The sequence below is a fragment of the Plectrocnemia conspersa genome, unplaced genomic scaffold (assembly GCF_051122295.1).
Source record: "Plectrocnemia conspersa isolate PC_06_02 unplaced genomic scaffold, ASM5112229v1 ptg000006l, whole genome shotgun sequence".
NCBI classification, from domain to species: domain Eukaryota; kingdom Metazoa; phylum Arthropoda; class Insecta; order Trichoptera; family Polycentropodidae; genus Plectrocnemia; species Plectrocnemia conspersa.
The window spans coordinates 20018171-20045859 of NW_028277170.1; the positions used below are offsets into that span (position 1 = coordinate 20018171).

Sequence of the window (27689 nt, forward strand, 5' to 3'; positions counted from 1 at the left end):
AAAAAATAATATATTTAAAATAAATAGTTTTTTGCTTCGAAACAAGTCCAGTATTATGAGTCGATCGGCCCACCATACAAACGTATATAAGATTTGCAATATGGTTAAGGTCAGTATATGCTTCGTTCTACAGACTGAGAATTGTATTTTGGTGACAATGTAGAATTCTTAAGCACCCTGTATATGTTTACTAGCAAAATCTAATATATTATTTTTTTGCAAAATAGCGACAAATTAAAAACTTAAGCACTCGTAACTCAGTAGGTTTAAATTTTAACGAAAAGAACGCTATTTATGAAACACTTAAAAGCCTAAACTTCATCGAAATAAAATATAAAAAAATAGTTTTTTGCTTCAAAACAAGCGATGTATCAGATCGATCGGACCCCCATACGAACCATTTTGAGACTGAGTTAACGCTCTAAATTGCTTAGTTTTTAAGATTTTAAACTCAATTTTTAGTATCGTACAGAACTATTGAGCACCCCCTATACATTCTGTATGAAAAAATAATATTTTTTTTTATAAAATGGCGGCCAATGCAAAAATTAAAAGTCTCATAAATCAAATCCTACTGAAAAATTTCACATACAAAAAGTGCTTAGAAGCTTAATCTGCATTAAAAAATATATATTTTTTTTTCTTAAAAACAAGTTTTATGGTAAATTGTTTGCTAAATATAAAACGTTTAGAAGCTAAACATGCATCGAAATAAAGTATATAAAAAAAGTTTTTTGCTTCAAAACAAGCAATGTATCAGATCGATCGGACCCTCATACGAGCCTTTTTGAGACTTTCAATTTAGTGAACGCTGTTAACTTCTTTGTTTTAATGACTATGAATTGAAATTTTGTTATAAAATAGATCTTTATAATATTTGCTAAAAACAGAAAATATGTCAATATTTTGCATAATATTTCCAAATTTATCATAACGTCGTTATGATAAATAAAACCTTCTTTATAAACAATAAATCTAGGACAATCTAGGACCGCTTTTGAATGCCTCCTAAATTTTTATACAAGGAACCAGTGCACTACTTGGCAATTTATTCTAATAAAATATATTAATTATTATTTTTTTAATAGTTACTATTATCCGATAAAACTTTATAAGAAAGGAGTGCGTATTATATTGTAAATCTGTTTGTTTAATTATTTTATTTTAATTATTGCATATTCAATATTTATTTTTGGATGTATCAATTATATTTATTTTCGAAAGATTTATCTCTCGTATACTAATTTATTACTACTCATGTTAAAAGTAACATTAATCAAACTGAGTTATATATGTTTATGTAAAATACGTAAATACTGCATCGCCCTGCCTAATATATGTATTTTTTTTTAAGTCGTTGATTTACATTTTTAAATGAATTATAATATGTGCGTTTAAAAAAATGCGGTATATATATAATACAGCGATAATAAAATAAATTGTATTTTACATATTTATTTACTAAAAAATATGAAAGGTAAATCATGTTACAACCTATTTCAGTCGATTATTGAATATATAATATTAAATAAAAAAATTAAATAAGAAATTAATCGCAAAAGAATAACCAATGATTTTCGTGTTAAAATAAAAAAAAGCACGACACGTGTTCGTGTAAACTTATATAATGTAAATATGCTGACAATACGTAACGAAAAAAACAATTTTTCTTAAAAGTAAAAAATGATATTAAAAAAACTAACACAGAAAAGTGTGAAATGCTAGACGGCTAGACGTCTTATATGTTGACAAAAAAAAACAATTACTCTCAAACACATAAAATAGCTACACGTTTGATTCGTAAAATTGATATCATAATGAGTTCTGTAGAAAAATAAAGAGGGCTAAATATTGTATTGTATATTATATAACGTATTAATAAAAACTTTTTTAATGGCCTTCACTACTTCCAATAATACAGACAAAATTCATCCAATAAAAAAACAGGAAAGAAGATAGCACTCCGAGTAATTATCGTTTTTTAGCTTAATAAAATATTAAAATATAAAGAACATTGCTTGGGACTCAATAAAAATAAAAGTTTACGCCCCAAACAATTCCGCAATTAATACAATATTGAAAATTATAAAAAATATTTGCTAATTGGTTGCAAAAAATAATAATTTGATACAAATATGCACTAAGGGCGGCTTTTAATTGAATTTACTTATAAAGTATGTGTAAAATATTTTATTACTATGCAATTTAACTTGTGTAAAAGTTAATTTTTTTTATATAAAATGACGTTTTGCATTCATGTTTTTGCTGGAGATGAAACCAGACGTGTCTATTGATGCGATAGCAGAGAGACATGTATCGACATATGTTAGCTATTGAGAAAGGATTTTAATAAAACGGATGGATGCTGAAACAATCAAGGCGTGAATTGAATGTATTGTGTAAACGTGTGCGTTTCTCATCGACTCTGACAAAGAAATAAGGTTATTTGAAGCGCATTGTTTATGGGGGATGAAAATTGAATTTATGGCTTCAATAAACGCCAAAGCAAAAGACAAGCTTGAGATAAATTGCATCCCAAAAAGATTTTGAAGGCATTGTTCATAAATAACGAATTATATTGATAACAATAATTGAAAATATTGAAGGCGACATAGATATAATCTTATTTGGATTTGGTCCCCTAATCCATGGTGGTGAACTTGGGGCACGCGTGCAAGAGATGACACGTACAACAATTTGTCTGGCATGTGAACCATTTATAATTTCATTATTTTCCTAAATACTATTGACATTTATTATCATTGGAACTTATGCTTGTTTTTTGCTAATAGTCTTGTTGATAGTGGATTCCATTTTGCCCATTATTCGTAAATTCTTAAGAGCCGTTTCTTAAATGAACGCTGTGAAAAATTAAGCTTTTCCATTAATTTAAGAACTGTGAAAGTAATTTAAATTAGGAATAAAATATGCTTTTCATTAACATGAAATTATTAAAAAATCTGATCAATTTTATTTAACATGTCTAATGAAAATAAAAATTAATCAACACAGTCTTTCAAAGTTAACGTACTTGATTAACAAAGGCAATAAAGCACTTTGTATTTTATGTTCTGAGACAGTTTTATGTAGAACCTTCATATATCACTTCTTGAGAACAGTAAGTATAAACATATATAATTTATTGCTCGGACAATTAAAAATAAAAATATTTAATCAACATCCCTAATGAAATTTAATGACAGTCGTCTACTCAAACATAAGCGTTGTTAAAATGTAACTACGATTGAAAAATAGGAAAAAAATATTTAAAGAATATGTTTTTGGCTAGAAACAAAGTGAAAGATAGAATCGTGAATATGGCTAAAAATATAACTCATCAGCAAAAAATATGTATAAATTCTACTGCCTTGATGAGAGCACTGACATAACTGGTTCAGATTGTTTAGCAATTTTTGCTCGTTACTGTATAAGGACAAATTTTAAAGAATAAATGATCAGTGTAATATCGATATTTGCAATGCAATTGTTAATGCACTCAATGAATGAGAAATATATATTTTTAAAATTGTATCAGTAACTACTGATGGTGCTTGAAATACTACTGTAGAAGAAAATTGCTTTATTCATTTATTTACAAATCGCATTGAGCTTTCATTGCATTATACATAAGCAGGTATTATGTTGTAAGAATAGTTTTAAGTTTTAAGCCTTGTAACAAAATTGCTAATTTGAATACAGCAATGATTCGTTTAGTATAAAGATAAAGTTATGTTTTTTAAAAAAATAAAAAAGTTATTGAAAAAAGTCAGATAATAGATGTAGAATGTCTTTTAAAATAAATGTTTTTTACTGATTTGTGTATACATTTAATTAAATTAAATATTGAACAAGTGTTACCAAAACAATAATTGTCATGTGTGATTATATCAAAGCATTTCAAACAAAATTATATGTATTTAATTGTGACTTCTGAATACAAAAAACAGATAAATCAAATTAACTGAAGTATTTGCTGCAGTTAGTCAATTAACCCTTTGGCTACCAAAATCCGATATATCGGCTTTCGCTACACTAGCGAGAACTGCCGGATCCGACGGCTCCGAAATCGTAGTATCCAATACATTTTCAACCGTCTGTAGGGTAATTGCTTCAGGGGTTTATAACATTTTTTTCAAATATATGTTATAAATATATTATAATCATTATTTTTATACATATACACACACACATATATATATATATATATATATATATATATATATATATATGTATATATATATATATATACATATATATATATATATATGTATATATATATATATATATATATATATATATATATATATGTATATATATATATATATATATATATATATATATATTATGTATATATATATATATATATATATATATTATGTATATAATATATATATATATATATATATATATATATATATATATATATATATATATATATATATATATATATATATATATATATATTCAACAGTCTGTAGGGTATTTTTACTTAAACCATTATTTAAAAATATTATATTTTATTAATTTACGAAAAGGTTTATTTACATTATAAAAATAAATAACATATTATATACCATTGTTATTGATTCCTGGTTGGAGTTCGGCCGCTCAGATCTCGTATTTTTTAATACGTCATGCGATAATGACTCTTATTACAGCGCAAATAAGAACTAAAATAACACACAATCGCATATTCATCATTAATTAGGTCAAGTTCACTGCAGACAGCGTCGCACGCCGCGACAGCATGTTTACAAACTAAAATACACATTTTGACTTTTTAATTATTTAATAAAAAGTCCCGGCAGTTCTGGAACATTTTTCCAAAAATGCCCGGCATCCAAAGGGTTAATTAATGTTATGCAATCAAATAATATTTTCAAAAACAATCAATTTTTATACTGATTTGTGCTAATATTTTAATGAATTAAATATTAAACTGCAAGGAGTAAAGCATTTGAAGCAAAATTAGATCTGACGTAGAATCTCATAAAATTTCAAAATTTGCTTATATGCACTTTAAATATTATTTTAATAAATTAAAGTGTATTTCAATCTTAAATTATACAAAAAAAAACATATTACAAAACTCAATAGTTTATAACAACTCTAGGTGCTTAATGCATATTGACGATTTTCTTGATGACTATAGGTGTCAGTCGCGGTCAAAGGGTTAATGGAATAATAAAACATTAATGTATTAAAAAATAAATTATAAAATTAGTCTTTTTTATATTCTGTTTATGCTTATGTATGTTTTGATTAGGTTAATTTAATGTATAAACAATTAGATATATTAGATTATTAATTTAATATAATAAAAAATACTTAATAAGATTGAAGCAATACAGAAGAGACTCGGCAGATACGTTCAATTTAGATATTTTCGAGTCCCTGAATTTTGAATATACAGAATTAGAGTATTTTCAGAAGAGTGTATTAAGTCATTATTTTTTTCTGAATCTACAAAAAATGTAATAAGAGATTCTGACAATTGTTATCTCATTTTATATTGTTCTGTACATTTGACAATTTTTTAGTTTTATTTCTGACATATAGGATAGAAATATCAATTTTCATATTAAAATAACTATAAGCACAACACATTTATACAATATTTGCTTATTTAGCTGCTTTAAAATTAAATCAGTATCAATGTACGAACAATAAGATTATTGGGCGCGTGAATTATAAGTAAACAACACTGCGCGCACGTAGCCTATGGAACAACCTTGCACACACGCCTATTAAGGTCACTACCGATTGTCTGAGCGTCGACGCAAGGCAAAAAACGGCATTGTACGGATGCCTCTATATTCGCGATACATAAATACTCTATATTACCGATTATTATTGTGCGGCACACAATTTGCACTCCTATGTAGTTGCTGCGGCCCTGGATATACTAACATCAAGACTATGCGAAAATTCATGCAGTGACATACACCGTATAAAAAGATGCGCTCTAACGTTTTTAACAGTACGGAAAGAAGTGTTGTATTCAGATGTTAATTTATATATATATATACATGTTCCATAAGTCCTTGTTTTATTTCTTTTATTTACAAAAATGTTAAGCTTTTCGTAAATAAACTTTTTTTTAGTATGTTTTCGTTGTTTGTTATGTTAACATTGGTCGTAACAGTGGAGATAAAATAATTTTAGTTAAGCTGTATTATATGCTTTGTAAGTTTCAACTCGTAACGCGATAATAGCATTTAATAAGATCTGTAATAAAATGCCGTTAAATTTGTAAAAAAAAAAAATGTTCCGCGAGTTTTGACATTGAGGCAGGGCCGGTACTGGCGGGGCAAACACGTGCGATGGAGGCAAACACGTGGGCGGCCGATTCAACAAAATCTCAATTTCCAATATACGACCCCATTGTAAAAATAATTCTAAGGAAATAAACAACTTAATCTTATTAAGTGATTGATTATAATTTTAATTAAAAATACAATAGATAAAAATAGAATATCGGTATTTTTATAACTAAATTAATATTTTCTTGGATGCAATTAATACCAAAACCCCGTGCTTTTGAAGATATCTAAGTAATCATATATACGTTGCTTAGAAGTTCGCCACACAAATTTTATTGTACTCTTTAAAATTTATATTTGACTTTTTCGTGTAATATTTGATGCAATTGCAATTGCCGCCTTCCAAAACTTAGTTCCTTAAAGTACCGCCCTATCTCGTCTATATTATTGAAATAATGGTATTTTTAAAAATCTGTTATGTTTGATTCTGTAAGGTAGGATAATGTTTAAAAATCAAAGGAGCTTAAAACTCATATACATCACATTACTTGGGAAAAGATTTACAAAACGAAATAATTTAATTATTAGCTGCAGGTGCTGGAAAATAAATAATGCATGTTATAAAATCTTACTTGATTGTACACCAGACGTAAGTCAAAATCACATTTATTGTAAAGTGTGTAGATATAAATACTTTAGATAAACAAGTCGGCATACGTGATTTTTGTTTTTATCCCATCGCGGATACTGCCGGTGAAGGATTGTATGATTTAATATTAGAAAAATCAGGGTCAGGGTCAGGACAATGGTGGGAGAGGAAATAAATTCCCATAGCAAGAATGTATTTATATATTTTGATTGCAATTATATGATTTCAACTTTTCTAGTTTTTTTGTCATATTCAATAATATTTGCTTGACATATTCTACATAAAATATAAAATATGTACCCAGGATCAGCTCTGCATTGAGGGCCTATTAGGGATGTGTAGACCTGAAGGGGTTGTTAGTGAATATTATAGGGCTGCTGTTAAAGCATATCCGAGGTAAATGATACAGGAGCTAAAAAAAAGCTTAACGTGTCGCCTACACCAGTTCACAGACATTAAAAAAAATAGTAAAGGTGTCAACTTGCGAATTATGGGTACCTTATAAATTGTCCAAAGGAAAATATTACGCAGCGTATCTCAATATTCCATTCATGAATGACACTAAAACAGCAAGATGAATTAAAAGAAATATTTCTTTAATGCCAAAAAAAAACCTAATTCTAACCCCAAGAATAGGATTACATCTTGAGAGGAATGGTATGTATTTAGTGAGTTATTAGATTATGGACAGACACTTATTTAGCTTATTCGTTTAAAAGATACCTGCATTTATAAATCAAATAAGAATAATTTTACATCAAGACAACGCACAAAAAAATCAAGGGATTTTCTTTGGAACCCTTTTTCCATCCACCGTATTTTTTAGACATTGCTCAAGACGACTATCGTCTCTTTAAATCCCTACAATAGTTTTTAGGTGCACAAATAATTCCTTACAAAAATACATTAATTTTTGGACGAGTACAAAAAAATTTAACAAGTCTAGAATAATTGTAAAAAAAGATTGAGAATATATAATTAATTTAAAGTATTACAATTTATTTGACTCATTTCAGCTGCATCTTATAAAACGCAATCTGTACTTTCTAAAATACTATAATGTATATATATATAGTATATGCCATTTTTGATAGTAAATTATTATAGTAATATGTTCCAAATATTCACACTGAGTATATAATTGTAATTTGATATTATTTACCAAACTGACAGCTTAACTTATGGTATCAAACAATTTCGCACCGCGTCTCAAATTACACAAGATTAAATATATTGCCATAACGCTTGTGTATTAACTACACTATTGTTAACTTTGTATTGGTTATTTAAATATATGAAATAATTGTTTCAAAACGTCCACATTTCAAGCACCTAAATAAAATCATATTTATGAGGAACTTCAAAAGCAGTGTGAAAAAGTTTCCAAACATGACGACTTCAAAGGCAAAGTAAAAGTGGTAGGACAAAAATGCTCCAAAGCAACAGTAAATGATACTACTAAAGATTTAAAATCGAGTGCAAACAAGCATTAAAACACTTTAATTACTTTGGCATCAAATCGATATTTCCGATTTATATTCCGAAATGCATATTTAAATTTATGGTCGCAATGAATTTAAGCCATTTAGTATTCGCTTATGAATAATAAATGGATTTTTCTGGTTATCAAAGCGATACGTCTGCGTTTTTTATTTTTATTATTATATTATCAAAGAAAGTCTAGAGCTATTAACATTAATATATAACTTTCAAAGGATATTCAGGCGGGACTCTTTTTATTCTTGTCTATAGATTAGAATTTAACATAGTATAGGCGTACCGAAGACTCACTAAAATAAATAAATAAATAAATTGCAAACATTTCTACTTTAGCAATCGTTGAAATATATGTGTGGGAGTAGCATATGTAATAAAAAAAATATACAAATATTATATAAGACCTTTTTATGTAACCGCTCTCCTAAGGGAAACAAATATTTATCTTATTTATGTATCACATGTTTTAGTTATGCGTGAAATTATATATCGATAGATTTGAAATTTTGTCTTATTTAATTTTTTATTACATCGATGTTTATTTAAAAAAAAAAAATATATTATAGACTTATTTCACATTTAAAAAAAATTTAGCAATCAATTATAAGTAGAAAATAAAAATCTGATGCAACATTCTTAGAATATAAATTAGATACTTCTCTTGAAGCAAGAATATGAAATAATTTAGATGTGCTAAAAAAATATGCAACAGTGAAAAGAGTAATACTTAAATAAAATTCACAAGCAACTTCATCAGAGTTTTGATCGACTAAAATCCATGGCAAATTCTCGAATCTGAGACTTAAACATATTTTTCTAATTGGGATCAATAAATTGAATAGTTAGAATTTAAATCAATTTTGAGTTAGAATAAAAATCAAACCACACTTAGAATTTTATTAATAGCTTAGTCATGTTTACATTATTAAGGGTCAGAATAAATAATAAATAAATATTGAATACGGCCAGAATAAAAATATAGAACGATTAGAATTAAAACATTGAATGTTGATCATCAAAGAAGTGAATATCTGTCACAATAATTTTTACCATTTAGTATAAATTCTGACCAGTACAATTTAAATTTAAACCATTTAATATAAATTCTGATCGAATAATACTAAATCTAACCATCTAATATTTATCCTTGCCGTTTATATTTTGGCAAAAACCGTATTAAAATTTTGACCCTAAAAATACGAGTCTCACTCAAGTTCACCATGTCATCTTGAGATGACGTAGATTATGACCACGCGCAAGCTACCTCGCTTCTTTTCTGTCAGTCTTAGTTATTGAGACAAGATAAAGGCTGTATGTACCGTAAGTTTTGTAATTAATAGATAAAATTGTTTAACAATTTCACCGCTAATTTTAAGGCTTAAGAGCTTATATATAGTGTTAGCTAAAGGTTTTATTAATAAACGATGCAACAATAAGATCCATTACCAGCTGCTACTGTTATATACCACGTAAAATCCTAGTTTGCTTTTCTAGGAAGTTTGATAATATTCTTTATTGTATGTATATAAGTTCGTAAGAGCGTAGTATGTAAGATATTAACTAGAATCAGGTTACAACGAAATGGTTGTAAGATTTAGATATATAGGGCTTACTAAGAATATTAAAAATTAAAAAAAAATATATTACTCTATATTGCGTAAAAATGTATTGACAAAAATGATTTTAGTTAAAAATTAAATATCCTTTATTAATTTTATACAATTTTTTTTGTAAGCAAATATGTTTCTAACTAACAATAAAAACTTGTGAAACCCCAATATGACTTAAGTTATAAAATAAACATTCGTTGGTACAACTGCAACTGCAACTTGTGCACTTAAAAGTTTTTACAAACTCAATTCTGTTTTTATAAACAAATAAGATTCCATTCATAACAAACATTCAAAACTTGTGAAACCACAAATATTTTACAAAAGCAACTTCGTTTTTAAAAACAAGTAATAGCTAATTAAACCAGTAACATAATACGTTTGCTCGGTGTGGAGTAACACATTTTTCTGTAAAAACTAGAATAGCCATAAAATAATTTACAATGTACTTTTTATACCTTTTAAGAAGAATAAGGAACGGAAACAATAAATTTATATTAAAATATGTTTTTCTCGTTACCACACTAATTCACTAATCTCGAATACAAGAGAATATTTATTTAGATAAGGGCACTAGCTTTGAGGCAGAAATATACATTTCAATGCTTTCAGATTTGGTTAAGTATATCTTATGCAGTCTTTAACAATTTGTTTCTATTATTATTATTTTCTTTATACTGTTTGAGCGGTATCGCCGTACATGTACGGTGGTCAATTTTTCACTGTTTTGAAGTACCCCAGATATGTATATATTTACATATATAATTAAGGAAATAATAAATAAAAAAACATTATTTTCATTTATTATTAATGATTTTTATAAAAATCATACCAATAAATTAAACAGTGCGAAATAAATTATTATAATAAAAAATATTAAGAGCCTCTGAATTAATATATTTTTTTTACAAAAACCAAAATTTAAGAATAGAAAAGTAAATAAATTATTAAGACATACCTATATAAAATATAGTAAAATAAATCAAAGCAATAAAACGTTAAGAATCACAGATTTTTTTATATATGCAATATAAAATAATAATAAATCAATAACAACAGAAATGTGTACAAATGTGTACTCAAAGGGTTAGAAATGGTTAGAAATAAGTACCACATATTTTATATACAACAAACATTTTTAATCGCAAAGTTCCTGAAAATGATTTTTCCACTGATTGCTTTTGAATACTTTTAAAATATTAGAAACTCGTCTTTTTTGTATTTATATTGTTTTTCAGAAAACGGGTATGGACCCTACTCATTCTAGTGGCAGGTCTACAAATTAAAAACCGGTTGTGATTCAAATTAAAAAAAATTGAACAATCTTTTGATCTATAAATAATTTGATGTTCTAATTCCGCCACTGATTAACTACATAGGGTTGTAAAATATATTCACACAGGAGCAGTGTTCTTAGATATTGTTAAAGCTTTTGACAGCGTTTGGCACGCATGAATTATTAAAAAAATTATTAAATTTTTTTTTACAGAAACTGTTAATATATGCTATAAAAATTGTTTATGCAATTTTTAGCTCTTATCTGTTAGCGACCTCAACGTTCAATTTTGGGACCGATGTTATTTACAATATTTATAAACCGCTTTATTCGCTGATGATACTGTAATTTTATGTTTCTAATAAAAGCGGTAGATAGACTTAAAACATAATAAAAAAACATAAGTTACTTCAAATACTATTAAAAGCGTCGCAGTAATATTTTCTCGTAAAAGAAAAAAAAACTCTCTGTCGATAAATTATTTAATAAAAGTACTCAGTGCATATTTAAGAATCTAAGCTTTATTATAAAATCTCTTTTGCTGTGAAATTAAGTTAAATATCAAAATTAAGTTACTATCCTATAAATGTTTTATAAGAAATGCAATTTGCACGCTTTCACTGTTTGGAAAAGGCAATAAAACATCTAAGATGCAACAAAATATTTCGTTAAGAATCGCGTAAAATGGTCCATGTGTCCGTAACTCGATGCCGCACAAAATCAAAATACCGTGGGAGAATTAAAAGTAATTAATATTATGACATGATTAATAAATTTAAATATCTGTGTTTAATATTTTCAGAATATGTAAGATTATTTGATTCCTAATAAGACACAGTATTAAATTTAAAAATCGGATATTTGGATATATATATTTTAGAATTAATCCTACCTGAAGTACAATGCAGCCCTCCAAGCTGGCAAAGAATCGATAGCCCTGTACATAATGAAAACCCAACCTTCTTGAGAAGCTGCCTGATAGACTGTGAAGATACTGGTAGCTGAAAATTAAAATTAAATTAAACTACGATAATTTGAGTAATATACATCAAAACATATAAACGCTTACTGAATTCTTCGAAACCATTAAATCCCATAATGTATTTAGACAGGTGTAATTTCATGCACTTCATGCCGATTGGGCATTGATAACCTGAACCGATTTCACGCGAGCAAAATGTATCGGGAATCGCAATTGAGTTGATTGTTACTTCGCTAAAAGTGAAACATGAAAATATTAAGTGTAAAATATTGTTATATTATTGTTTAAAAAATTAAAATAATTACTCTTCTTCGGTGGTGTTTAAAACGCAGTGATTCTTTAACTCGCCAAAAAATTGTACCCCTAATAGACTGTATAAGGACATGAAAAACAAGAAGAAGAGTGTAACGTTATAAATCTGCTGACTCGATCGTCTGTAAGTTAAAAAAACATTAGCGACCCTTATGTTTTTTGTTTGTATGTAATTATTGAATTGTTATACTAACTTGAATATTTGGTTGATTCGTGACTTTGGCATAGAGAACTTCAGGAAAACTCTTAGAAACCTTATCATGATGAGAGGTCTTGGGGCTCTAAGAATACTCAAGTAACTAAATCGCGGGACAACACCGGGCATTTCGAACATTTGGAGAATCACTGATATCCAAAGAAAGAACACCATTGAAGCGTCGAATTGGCACCAGTGGTCTTTCAAATATGGCACTTCGCCCTGTTGAATAAAAAATATTACAATTAAATTAATTATAATTATGACACAGAAGATACAAAATATGTTGTTAATTATCATATTATTATGCTATTCACATGGAAATATGTCTCAAGAAATTTTTACCTTTAAGCATTTTATATTCAGACAGGTGAATTTTAAAAAATATATATAAAGTTCACCAACGTGTAGTTTAATATGAAATGTACATTGTGTGTATCAATATATTTTTATTATGAACGATCCTGAGAAAATTAAATATACTGAACTTAAAAATCTATGTGTGTCACAAATATATATTTTATAATGGTGCACTGTACAAAATATTTTCTGAAAAGCAAAACGTTTATTTTAAAATTGTTTATAATATATTTTATCATCAGTTAATTTGCCCCACAGTGGATTTATCAGATTTTGATATATATTTACAAATGCATTTTGTGAGTTATTCCCAAGAATTTTCGGAAATAACTCTCGGGAATATTTTTTTTTGTTTACCATTTATCAAGAAAAAGAAGATTTACATTGCACTCAATCTAATTAAACCATCTACTGTAACTTTAACTGACGCGATGCAAATCTGGTTACGGCTGATTTAATTATAACGATTTAATTTTATTATTCACGTGAAAATTACGATTTTATTTCGTTTTGAGAATTGCTACAAAGAAAAACAAGATCTTGTGTTCTTAACAAAAATTTTCCAAGCACAAGTTTGTTATGCTGGCGAGATTATTATTTGTGATAGAGTTGTAGAGTAAGCTTATAGTGCTATTTGATGTAATTTATATTTTTTTTGAAATAATTTATGCCAATATATAAAAACAAGTCTGAAAAAATGTAGCTCGAAAATAATCATAAATTTTAATAAAAATCATTAAAAACTCTATGTAGGTATATTTACAATGTGTATTATTTGGAATTGAGTTACGCTTCTAAAACTAATCTATCTTACAAATTATGTGAGACATATCAAATAACATACGTAGTAAAGTTTCATACCGTCTATATATTACCAACATGAAAATATACAGCAAATTGTGTAATAAGTAATGAGGCAGGATCATCGTTATAGGAAATTTTGCTACTACGTTTAATTAAGTGGTTTACGTTTTTTATACATAAAAAGTCATAACAGCAAGTATTGAATTTTACAGATATTAATCCAACTGGAAAATTCACATATACCTATCAATATTTCATATATCTTGGACAAATAAAAAAAAAACAGTAAAAGTCACATTGAATTCGATAGTGTCAGAAAGTTATTCATGTTAGCAAAGATTGTCAATCGCGTATTTAAAACTCGTATTGATTTGAAGATGATTACATTCAGAGCAACTGTAAAAAGAGCTCTAAAATTAGACCTCATTCAAGTAAAAATGATATGAAATGCACAAAATGTTTTTCTCTATATATTTAAATATCACAATCACAACTTTCAATGTCGTAATTAATATTATTAATAAAATATGTTTCGTTTAATATGACAATGAAATAAAAAGATAATTCGGGTTTAAAAAAAATAATCAAGAATAATTGTGTCCTTAATTTTTTCGAACTTAATATTTAAGTGATTTACTGCCTTAAAAAAAATTAAATTTAAATAACCACAAATAAAATACTTAATTTAATGAACTCTAGATTAATACAACCTTTTTAATTCGGCTGGATAAAGTGAAATATTAATTTTACCCAAATAAAAAACACGCAGATTGACTTAACTCAAAGTACTTATTATATATTACCATTAATGCTTTTACCGAAGCATGTTTTTAGTACTAGTATTTATGTATTATTAAAATGTAATACATAGGCTAGTATTTATTAGAATTAAAAAAAATATTATTAAGCTGTTGTGTTATTTTGCTTCTAAAAAAATAAATAGTTTTATTTATTTTATTACGAAACAATTAGAAATGTTCTTGCAATATATGTCTCATGGTTATAGCCTAATTTTCAAGAATATTAAAATCTAAATATATATATATATATACAATTTTGCTATATTCAAATCACTGTGGGATTTATTGTTTCTGAGTTTTATGATTGCTTTTAAAACTTTTACTCTGCTTAGTGTTCTTTTTAATATGCTTTCTGCTAGCGCGTGTATAATATGGACAGCACGCCAAGAAAGTTCGAACTATAGTTTTATTAAAATTTAGTATGAAATTTATTCCTATAATATATTTAAGTTCTTTGCAGTTTATTTGATATAATTCAATCATTATTTATTTGGACTAAAAATTAAATTGCACAATACATATATGCAATATATAAAAACAAATATTAAAATTGCTGGATTCATCGCGATTTACACTTACTTTACTTATATATTTCGGCTGTGATGCTTCACCCATGGTCACGAATTTTTGACTCGTCCCAGGAAAATGGACAATTAAGTAATGTAAATAATATTGCCCCAACGAAACGTATATATATATATGACAAGGTAATGGACCAAAGCGGTAGTCATAGAAAATTCGTGACCATGGCTGGAACATCACAGCCGATATGTATATATTCATTCTTGAAAAGCAACCGATCTGAAATTTTCGATACGCAATTTATCATCCGTCTTGTGTATCAGTGTGACAGTTTCTCAAATCAGGAAATAAATAAGTTTTAAGCGATAAATTGAAAACGAATCAAAGTTGAGGAAAGAGATTAACTTGACAGTCCTTCAATATAAAGTATGTTCCTGTGGAACTACGAAATTAATTTTCTCGAAACAGTACTTCGTGTATAAAATGTCAATTTCATTAATGGCTAATCATCAAGATTGTCTTAATTGCGAAAAATATGATTTATCATAGACGGAATAAGAATACTCCGCAAAAGCTTTATAGCCATCGAAAATTTTATTGGGATGCAACAATGTAAATAAAGTCGAATAAATAAATTAATGAAAAGCTGTTGCTGAAAAATAATAGCTCTTCATTCAATCGAGACTCTCTTCACTCAGTTTATGTTTTGTTAAAATTTTAGTTAAGAAATTATATCTATATTAAAATTTCTCACTGTTTTAAACTGAATGAAGCTTGATATCTGATACATTTTAATTAATAAAAAAATGTTTTGATTTTGTTATATCTGTGTTGGTGCATATCTAGATTCTACATATTTCGATATATAAAAAAATCAGGCACCAAAATTTAAGATGGCATAGCTTTTACCAAATTAGCAATTGATACATAATTTAAATAATCAGCAACTCCAGCCACAGAATCATTTGTAAAATGGTAGGTGATTCATTAAGTATCCGTACATGTCAAAGATAGTTTAAAAAATAAATAAACGGTTAATTAAAATATCAAGAGTAGTAGATTATGTTCTAGCCTCAAAGATAGAAGCAAATCAGCTGGCCGAAAACTGAACCAGGCTGATTTAAAGGTGCATAGATACATTAAAAATATTAGGAACGCTTATCCGCATATCCCAAAAGCTTCTGGATCTTAAAGCTCTTGAAATTGACTATCAACTCAAAACTCAGCTAGAAGATTTTATCTCATCCACCATTATTTCAGTCGATGCAACACTTCCTATATAAAAAAAATCGAAATGAATACGATATGAAAAGTGGACTGTGGAAATATTTTGAATCAAAGCTTTTATGCTAATGTAAATAAAAAAATGGCTAAGAAGCGAGAGAATATTATAAGATATCTTGATCGTTAAAATTAAAAACAAATATTTAAAAGATCGATTTAAATTTCGTTTCACTAAAAAACTACATTAACCTTTAATTATTAGCATTTCTTAATTTACATTTAATATTGTTTTTAATATATTATATTTAATTATTCACCTTCCTTACAATTATTATTCATTATTGCATAAAACATTTACATACAATAGATAAATAAATCTTAATTAATAATTAATTATGTATCAGATGGCGTGAATGTTTTAGTATTTTTTCTTGAGTTACCAACTCTTGTTACTAAGCAGTGCCAATAAATATTGTCACTTTTCATCCGAGATAAACAAAAGCTGTTGTATCTCAAAGAGAAGCTTTTTGTAAAAAAATGTCTTTGTAAATAAAGAGAGAAAGTTTAGGGCTGTAGGTTAAATTATAAATTTCTTTGATAGCACACTATTAAAGGCTTTAGATGCACCCAACTCTTTGTCAACTGCGCATTGTTGTGAATCTTTTCAGAATTTATCAAGACGGTTATATTAAATTTATTCATCGAAGCGACAGTAAAATAAATTATATACTACGATAAACTATAAACGATACTAAATTATATAGATACGATAGAAAGTCATACACAGGTGCAGGGACACGATAGAAAATCAGCTAACCAATGTTCACATAGAAATATTTTCTTATAAATTCGACATTGAAAATATATACTTTATTTTTTAAATTTTTTCATTGCATGTTCTATCTTTTATGCTTTAAAAATCAACGGGTGAATCATTTAAAAAGCCTGCGTGGGTCAGTGTCTGACCCGCGGGTCATAGGTTCGCCATCACTTTAGGACCTATGATCTATGAGGTAGATGATGGTCTGGCCACCCCCGATAATGTGCTCTGTAAGCCGTGTACACAGTAGCATTTTTAGTGCCTCACCTGTTATTTTTATTCACGGGTCAGTACCTCTTTCTAAAAATAAATATAAAATACTAGGTTTACTGATGATTGAAGCTAATAGCTTAATCTTTAATGATTAAAAAAATACAATTTATAAATAGTTCATTAACTTGTTCTAAAAAAAAAAAAATTAATTTGTTTAAAAATAATAATCGACAAATGACTCACGGATGAGTGGCTGGCATTTAAGTGGTTAACTAGCGCTTGTATTTTAATTAATTAATTGGCATGATTACTCAAAATACCGTATTGTTATAAATAATATAAATGTTTATATAAATATAGTTTGATATCTTATCACAATTAAATAACATATGTGTGTTTATTGTATTTCGAGCAAAAAGTCGTAAAATCAGACAGGCGTGGCAAATCAGTAAAGCGTAAAAGATCAGTTAAGCAATATGAGAATTGACGGGCTCTTTGATTTTATTATATTTCTAATACCTATAATTATTGGATAAAGGTATATACAATAATATATTTTGACTTTGACTTTTATGTATATAAATAATTTTTGATGTACAACTCGCTTACAAATAAAATCCTGATTTTGATATTTTCGATCAAATAAAATTTGTTACAATTATAAATTATTATTACACTATTCATTTAGAAAAAAAAACGCGACTATATCTTTATGAAAGGACTGCAGTACAATATACAATTTAAAAAAATTAGAATCACTTTCGCGATAAACAACGATATAAAAAAAATTAAATAATATATGTATAAAACTTTTAAATGTAGATAAATAGAAATTCATAAAAATACGAGTATCTATCAAAAAAAATTTTGCACGGATGATTTTTACGATTGTTTCTTAACGGATAATTTACATCAGCCCTAACGATTAATTGTAAATTTGCATATTTCTATATAACTATTAAAAATGGATATGATTATGTTACGTTTGTTACGTAAGTATTGAAAATAAATTTATTAAGTGTACAAAGTTTATTTTAATATGACGCTAAAAAGATCACCAACAGTCAATCAACTAACTAAAAATTGAAAATGCTTATAAAATAAGATGAAACACTATTTTAAATTCAATATTGAGATGTCAATAATAAATATCCTAAAAGTTCACCAACATTCAATACACTAACTAAAAATTGAAAATGCTTATAAAATAAGATGAAACACTATTTTAAATTTATTATTGAAATGGCAATAATAAATGTCTTAAAAGTACACCAACTGTCAATCAACTAACTTAACTATAAAACAATATATTGAATTAAATATTGAAATATCAATAAAATTAAACTTTGCGATACTTTAAAAAGCAGTAGAATTTATCACTGTAGCGATTATTCTGTAGGAACTGCATTTTTTCAGAACATTTACAAAGCTAATTCACGTTTATAGGGATTACCGTTATAGCGCAATTAGCATTGCAAAGGCTTTACCTTAAAAAATTATACTTTTACACGAGCAGAAGGTTTTTATTATAAGTTCAGCTTACACATGTGCTAAATAATATTTTAATCCATACCTTCTAAAATACATGTCGATATGTTGTTAGAATTTATTTATATATATGCTGCCGTATAGTATTTTTAAATAAATTTCCCGATCAAAAAGTGGTTTATTTATGTACGCGAATAATAAAATATAAAATCTAAAAATATATTATACATAGGTAGCACAGCAGAAAACTTTATTAAACGAGGGTAGACCGCATACTTACATTTTCTTCATATTACCAAGAGCTCGGTAACGGCAAAGAAAAACACCTAATACCCACCCCTTTAGAGTGTGACACCATTTGACTCCTTACTTCTAGGTGTCATGTGGAAAATACAAGTTACAGTTAAGATTTATTTATTATTTATTAGATATAAAATATACTTTTCACACAATAATACTGCTGGATTAAATTTACTAATTATCTAATGTAGTTATATAATAATTATCTAATCGATTTTTAAATTATTGTATATGATTTTATCTTGTGATACATTATCGAATGAAAGACGATGCAGCTGAAAAGTCTGCGGAGACCAAGATAATGATGACTTTAAAATCAGAAACATTTTTTAAAGAAATGCGAGAAAAAAGGTGTACCAATAAAAATTCAAACATAATATTTTAATTTACTATTAAATTAAAAATATTTTGCAAATTAATAATTGCACTTTTGCAATTACAATCTTTGCTTTCATTAATATTGAAGTGTGTCAATTTTTTTAAATCAGCAACGCTGTTTGACAAAGGATACAATCATCGTCATTGTCCTTTGTCGACTATTCTAGACAAAGCGTCAAAAACGCCGTAAACCCATTTTAATTTTCCCAGCTTCCCTTTTCTGTTTGCATGTAATTCATTCTCTATAGAATTTCTCACAGTTTCTAGATGTGATGAATCACATGATTGCCTTTAAATTATTTCAGATACAGGCAAATATAGTGACTTAAATTGTACGTATGTATAAATATAAAACAATATCTAAATTAAAAAAATACAATTTGCGAGAGCATAATTTTTGTTATGCATACTCAAATTGACCTCGATTTTATTTAATCTTCATCCGGATAAGCTGGGTTGAATGGATCCCTTTGGACTTTCAATAATTCAATTAATTTCGTAACGGTACCGTATGCGAGGGTCCATTGACCCATAATGGCAACAGTGGAAAATTGTCACCATGCAACGATCGTCCACTTACTTTTGCAGCAAAGATAAAAAACCATACGTAATAACCTGATTAAAACTTGTTTTTTTATTTGCAGCAAATAATGAATTATTAGATGCGCTATATATATATAAATTAATTAAGCAAAGATTATAAAAGTGTCTGGAACCGCAATAATGTATTTATATAAAATACATTATGTCTTAGAACGTCTAGATTTTTTGTATATATTTTTATTATAAAATATTTGATAGATATATAAATTAACTATGAATCATTCGCTTAAAGATGTCTCTGAGAGTTAATGTAATAAACGAACCATTTTATTTTTGCAAAAAGTAAATAACCTCTTATCAACTCAATAGACTTACATAAAACGTTTCCAGCAATTTCAATCAAAAGAAAAACACAATTATCTTCTTCGTACAATTCACTTATATCTAGGAAATATGAAGCTTTTAAGCACCTATATTTTATATAAAAACGATATTATTTCTGACAAAACTGTCATATTAAATAGTTCTTACGGTCCTAATAATAATTTAAACTTAACTACTGAGCTTGAGAAAATTATAGCCATATCAATTTGTAGGTAACCTATGCATTCACCTCTCATAAGTGAGCATGGTAATTTCATAAAGCAAAGAGCAAGTGTTACATACATGGGCATTTACTTTGACTCAAAACTGAAATTTATAAAGCATAAGTGAGCTTTGATCTAAAGGGTCTGCCGTCTTGCAACTCCAAAACTATTTACCAGCAGTGACAACTATAAATATAGATCGATTTTAAGCAACTAATTATGCTATTTTACCATTTAATTTAAATATCGATAACAAAACTAAAAACATAACATGCCTAAGCACATGTTCCACAAATTTAATTTAAATAGCCACATGTCTCTAATTCAGTAAATTATATATTAAAATAAATAATTTTGTCAAATTGCATTTTTATGTCTAAAAAGCTTTAGCTATTTTTCATCATTAATAATAATAATATAAATGCAATAATGGAAATAGATATACGTTATATAATAAAACTAATTACCAAAAATAAATCCAGAACCGGAGATATTGTATTACAACAAGAATATGTTCTCTCGTGTCTAGGATTGTCATAATATATTTTACTATTTCTGGTACAGAGCTTTCATCTGTAACATGATTCTATCATATCTCTTTCTTCAATATACATTATAAATCTATCCGACTATCCAGATCATGCCGCATAATATGTCAATTTAAAATACGTCCTAAGCATAAATTCAACGTTGAAAACTTGACCTTATATTTTATAGATGTTTTGAGTTGTAAGTATATTATTGATAGTATATTTTATTGCATAAGCTTATATAGCAATTGTCAGAATCTAAGTAGATTAAAGTTGTTGTAGTATTCAAAAGTGAGCCTTCCAACCCGATTCAATTAACCTAAATCACCCTACTCTAATGATGCAACAGTATGTCTATAAATTAAACCATTGTGATTGTTTCCCGATGGGCGACAATGTTTGCTGAAAAAACAACGTACGTTGTTTTGATGATAAAAAACAATACATTGCTTAAGATAAGCATAGACGAAATAACATTAACCCTTTAGAGCCCATTTTTTTACTGGCAGTTCCTATGTTAATAACGTCTGGATATAATTCTCATGTTATTTAAAATTAATAATATTATAAATATAATAATATCTTTATAATATATTAAAAAAAAAATATTAATATTATCAATTAAATTCCATTGAATTAAAAAAAATATTTTTAAATTAATATAATATCATTTATATTATCAATATATAATTTAAATTCTAAAATAAATTCTACCAAAATATGATCATTAAAATATTTAATTAAAAATATTCATTCAAAATCGCTTCTACATGGGGCAACACTCATTTAAAAACTTTGGACTACCAAGGGTTAAGGACGCGGGTTGAGAAAAATGTCAAACCAAGAATTCTCATTTCACAAAAGTTTGAAATGAGCTTTTATAAATAAATTAAATTAAGTTTGTTTCATATTTTTAAATGTTTTACAACCGATTTATTTTTATACCGTTGCATAAAAAGGGTGGGTCCGTTCCAGATCTAAATGCTATCAATATATAAATTTATGTATATTTTCAAACATCTAAAACTAAAAATTCTTATCTGAGTGTCATTTGCTTATTACTCAAACAAAAATAAGGCAAGTTTGAGTGTTAAAAATTTGCAAATAATTTTTGTGATTCACAGACCTTCCAAGTAGTATGCATATTAGGCATGAAACCGCGTTTACTTATGCAAAGTTATAAAATAAGGCAATGGTTATAAACCTTTTAAAAATATTCGTAATGTCGGTTAATAATAGGGGTCAATAATCTCACATTATTTAATAAAAATAAATTCTCATAGCAACAACGAATAAATTATTATTGAAATATGTTACACGTTAATTGTATTTTATTATTTACACATGGTGCGCGTTAATGAGTAATTATCATTAATTTCACATGTATCATATTGAATATTTACTATAAATATCGAGCAATTAAGCAATTAATAAGCCATTAATCAGTCGTCAGAAATAACCATTGGAGTCACTGTGCAAAAGTACGGATTTAATTTTATATAATAAAAAAATGCTTTATAAAATTTCTCGAGAATTCTCTATTTGAAACGATTTGTGCATTATTTATTTATTAGTTAATATATAATTAAAAAATACATTTTTATCTCAAGCAAACATAAATCAGGTCTGAAGGGGTTAAATAATTTTTAAATATTTATTTTTAATAAAATAATGCAAAACATGTCATGTCGCATTTTATAAAGCCCCATCTCAGCGCTCATTGTCTTATATATACATATTCACACACTTTGAGAATAGCTGGTTCAATAATATCCGATTACTACTAGAATGCGTTAACTAGTTTACGATACTCATTGGATAATGGTAATCCATTTATTACGTTCAATGCATTATGATAGTTGGAATTTGTGTTCTATTGATTTGAAATTAAGATGACCACAGGTATTCTAGGACTATTTTAACGTCCAATTAGCGTTTCTATAAATGTTTTTTATTTATCATTTGCAATTTAATACGCAAATAAAACGCGCAATGATCGTATTTTTAAAATTTATAAAAAGTACAGATATGAATCAAAAATATTTTTTTTAAGATTTTTAACGAGTTTCCTGTTGTTAATTACTAAATTTATTTAATGGTTGATAAAGAAAATAAAAAATTTGTCAAACAAAAAATAAATTATATACATATATCCTTATAGATATTTTTGCTTTGATATATCATATAATATATTAATCCATGTAATTTATTCATTTAAAAGGTTAACAGATTACCCTAATGCGTCACGAAGCTCAAAAAATAATATTTAGTATTACATACATGAAAAATATAATACAAATAAGATAAAAAATATTCAAATTCACTACACAAGAGAGGCGCTGAGATACAATGAGAATTTGAACTAAATATCATCTAGTATTTGGTTATACAAAGATTTTTGATTATAGATCCTAAAATAAAATATTCTAAGCTCAAAACCATTAAGCCCTCGAAAGCACTTCTAAATGAAGCACTAGTCGAATGCACGATATAGCGCCTTACAGAAAGGCAAGAGAGCAGATTCTAAATCAACGCACTCGCCCACTATAATCCATATATATATATATATATATATATATAAGTAAATTATTTATTAAATTAAAATCTAAAAAAATCTAAACATCATTTCCTCGCAATTCACAATTAAGTACCATTTTTATTTCAGATAATTTGGATAAAAATATTAGCGCGCGGGCCTACAGAGGTAAATTACAAAACACATATATTTGACTCTCATAAAAATGTAAAATTAAAATTTATAATTAAAAAATACCACAGGCAAATAAACATAAGTTAGTGTTGATATTGTAATAACCTGAATTGTATCCCAAATTAAAAGACTTAAGTTACTGTTTAGCATAATAAGTAACATTTTTTCAAAATCTTTCTTTAGTAGTTTTGAAAATAAAATTTTGTAAAAGCAATCATTTTTTGAAATGCTTCTTCAAAATTATAATCTACAAGAAAGTACATTTAAAATTTATTTAGAAAAACTTTTAGCAATAAAATAATAGAAATATGAAAATATGAAGTTTCCATACATGTGTCATAAAACTCGTTTCTAGCTTTAAATATTTGTGTATTTTGTGTGATAGGGCAACAAAGATAAACGGAGCTTAGGAAAATAATAAATGATATTTTCGTTCAAATGTTTACCTCAAAGTACAGTTTTATTATGAGTGCTTTTATATAAGTATACTTCTGCATTGTAATTTTATATATAAATCAGATAAGTGAGCATTTATAATATATCAACTAAAAATTATTAGTCCATGATCCATTATTTGTTATTAAATTAAGCAAAATCTTTAATTATCATTTTCATCGGTAGTATTATTGAATCCTGTAATGCTTGCACTACACTCTCTGGAAGTTGTCCGAACCGAAGTTACAACTGAAGTCGGCCGAGATCTACGACTTCGAGTAAGCGACCACACTGTCGCAAATTTCATATGCCGTCCGGACGGCGGTCGTGAATGACGTCCGGACATATTTGCGCGCGATCGAAAAATGTGACAAATAATCGCAATTTTCAAATTGTCATATTAATAAAATTACGCTACTAATAATCATAAAAGTTTGTGTGGGCACTCACCAATACAATATCAGTGAAAACTTTTCGGTCGTAAATATTCAATTTATGCAAAATCTTTGTCGGCTTTTACAAAATGCCATAAGGCATAAAAATGATACTTCAGAATACGAACACCACATCTGTGTCATCGATTCTAAATAAGAATTCGTTATGGTGTGACATTTATATAAACCGATCTAGGAAAATACATAAGGATATTTGAAACGATTTTTTTTAACAAAATCAAGTACCACTAATTATTTTTTAATTATTTAATTTTATATGAAAAAAAATGCAATAACGATATCTGTTAAAAGAATACACTGTCAAAAATATAATTGATCCCTTTTGGTGCCCTAAAATATTCAAAGATGTCAGTGGGAGTCTGTTGAAGTCCCCGATAAGCATGTGGTATTATAACTTGACCACGTGACCACGATGCAGGGCTCGACATGCGTGTTAACCATAAGACGCCTACCTTTGTTGGCCAACCTTTGCCAACTTCCAGAGTGTGTAGTGCAGGCATATATTAAGTATTATTGGATGTAGAAAAATATAATATTGAGAACTCAATTAAATATATGGAGCAACTAAGTCAGTTATTGATAAGTGTAAAAAAAATGTAACAGAAAATAAAATCAATAAATCGGTTATAAGGCTAATATTTTTTATGAAAATTAAAAAAAAAATTAAGATAACATAAAGAGTTATTAGGGCAAAAATATTGCTAGAAAATATGAAAATTAAACAAGTAATGAAATTGTACAGGAATTAATATTTATAAATACAATTTCAAACTAAGCACAAAATTACTTTGACATGGGGTTCTTAAGTATGTTACCGAACACAATTTTTTCACAAATTTTGTCAGTCACTGTAGTAGAAGGTAAAAGAGTATTTAGTGTTCTAAAAACAATTATAATTTAATTGATTGCCAATAAATGGACTTGAAACACTCAAGAATAATTAGAAGATAACGCGTATTTAGACTATTTTGAAATAATAACCGAATTTGCTAATGGAAAAGCGCACAAAGCTTTCATGAAATAATTAATAATATAATCGAATTAGTAGTTAATAGCATTGACTGTATTGTCTAGCGCACAATTTAAAAAATAAATAATAGGCTTTCAAAATATTGGTAGTATAGCTGTTTTAATTAAAATACTTTGAACTTATGCTTCCTTATTTAACCAAGTAATTAATTGATTTTATCAGCTCATGTATTTAAATAAAGTGATTTGTATGTATTTTGTATCACATGGATAATCTATATTGTGTTTTTTGTAACATTTTTTTAACAAAGATGCTATGTTAAAACGAAAGTTATGCCCGCAAAGTATATTTTTCATTTGAATGAATATAGTCCTGTCTTTTTTAATACGAAAATTAATTTCTAACATATAGTCTAACTAGAATTTCGATTCTTAGTATTTCATAATTATTATCATATATAAATTAGTACGAATCACATACATATAATATAATGAAAAATGTTATACATACATTTAGTATTCCTCTGATGTGCATCTTGGCTATCATCTCCGCCGTAAAAAGGAATGTTACGATGAAGTCGCAGGAAAATGTGAAATATTGAAGCAATGGAAGCTTTTCGAAAGTCTTCGGCGTATTCATTGAGACGGACATCAAGCTCACCAAGGCGCAAAATCTCATTAGGCGCCTTACCCAAAGCTGTAAATAAATAATAAAAAAAATATGCATTAGTGGAGAAAATTAAAAGTGCTATAATATAATGAACAGACTTAATTAGAAAAAAATGTAAAGCAGAAATTCATAAAAACACAGCTCATTTTAAAGTGCTACAAAGCATACACAGCGCTGACAAGTTTTTCCCACCGTGAAATACAATAGTTTATGTAATTATCTTACTTTGTATTACAATGTTATAATTCAATTTTAAGAACATACAAAATTTATTATATATTCTTAAATCTATGCATGTGATTCGGATATTACTTTTAATTAGGATGAGATACATTGTTCATGGATATCTTTGTTTGTTGATCTAGAAAGCTAAGGTTGATTTCTCTTTCATGACCAGATTTTATCATAAATTTGAGTAAAATTGAATATGTTTATATATATGTCACAAAATCAGTAAGCCCTGCATATTAAACTGCAAAATACATAAAGTTCGAGTTCAATTATTTGCTTTTATAGTATAATACTAGATATATATAATTCATCAGTCTGAATTTCGAATATTGTTGAACATCAAAAACAATAGCAACTCGAAAAATTCATCTGAATTTTCCTTGAAATATTCATTGTTTTTTATTAAAATAAAACAGATACACATAAATACGTTTTGATTGACACATAACAAATATATGAGTAAAATATAGAGATACATTTTTTATTTTATATTAATTCAAAGCGGCACATACGTGAGTTCTATTGCAATCGAAAGTAATCAATGAATTGACCATTTGTTCAAAGCACGGTTCAGCTCATGGAATATTCAGAATCAAGTTAGATACAAATGTATATTTGTGAAATCGAATAAAAGAGTTCAGTAAAATATTTTAATAAATTATAGATGTTAACAATAACAAATCTCTGATAAAACCCATTTATAAAAAATGTATAATGTGAAACTTTTATCTTAAAATATTAAATGTGTATTGACTTTAATCATAAAATTATTAGATTTTCGTTAATATTAACTAGCAATTTACTAAACTGAAATTAAAATATGAATAAAGATATTTTTTCAGCTATCGTCGATTTTATATTTGTC

The 27689-nt window shown here is 27.0% G+C and overlaps 1 protein-coding gene across 1 annotated transcript in view; it reads right to left on the reverse strand.

Moving 5' to 3' along the window:
* na (sodium leak channel non-selective protein na) overlaps nt 1–27689 on the reverse strand; it is a 94698-nt gene that overhangs the window by 37189 nt on the left and 29820 nt on the right. The window contains exons 3-7 of the mRNA XM_088188067.1: nt 26435–26620; nt 12784–13007; nt 12583–12711; nt 12365–12510; nt 12188–12296 (exon numbers count right to left, since the gene is read on the reverse strand). Of these exons, the coding sequence (XP_088044193.1) occupies nt 12188–12296; nt 12365–12510; nt 12583–12711; nt 12784–13007; nt 26435–26620 (794 nt within the window). The remainder of the gene's footprint in view (nt 1–12187; nt 12297–12364; nt 12511–12582; nt 12712–12783; nt 13008–26434; nt 26621–27689) is intronic.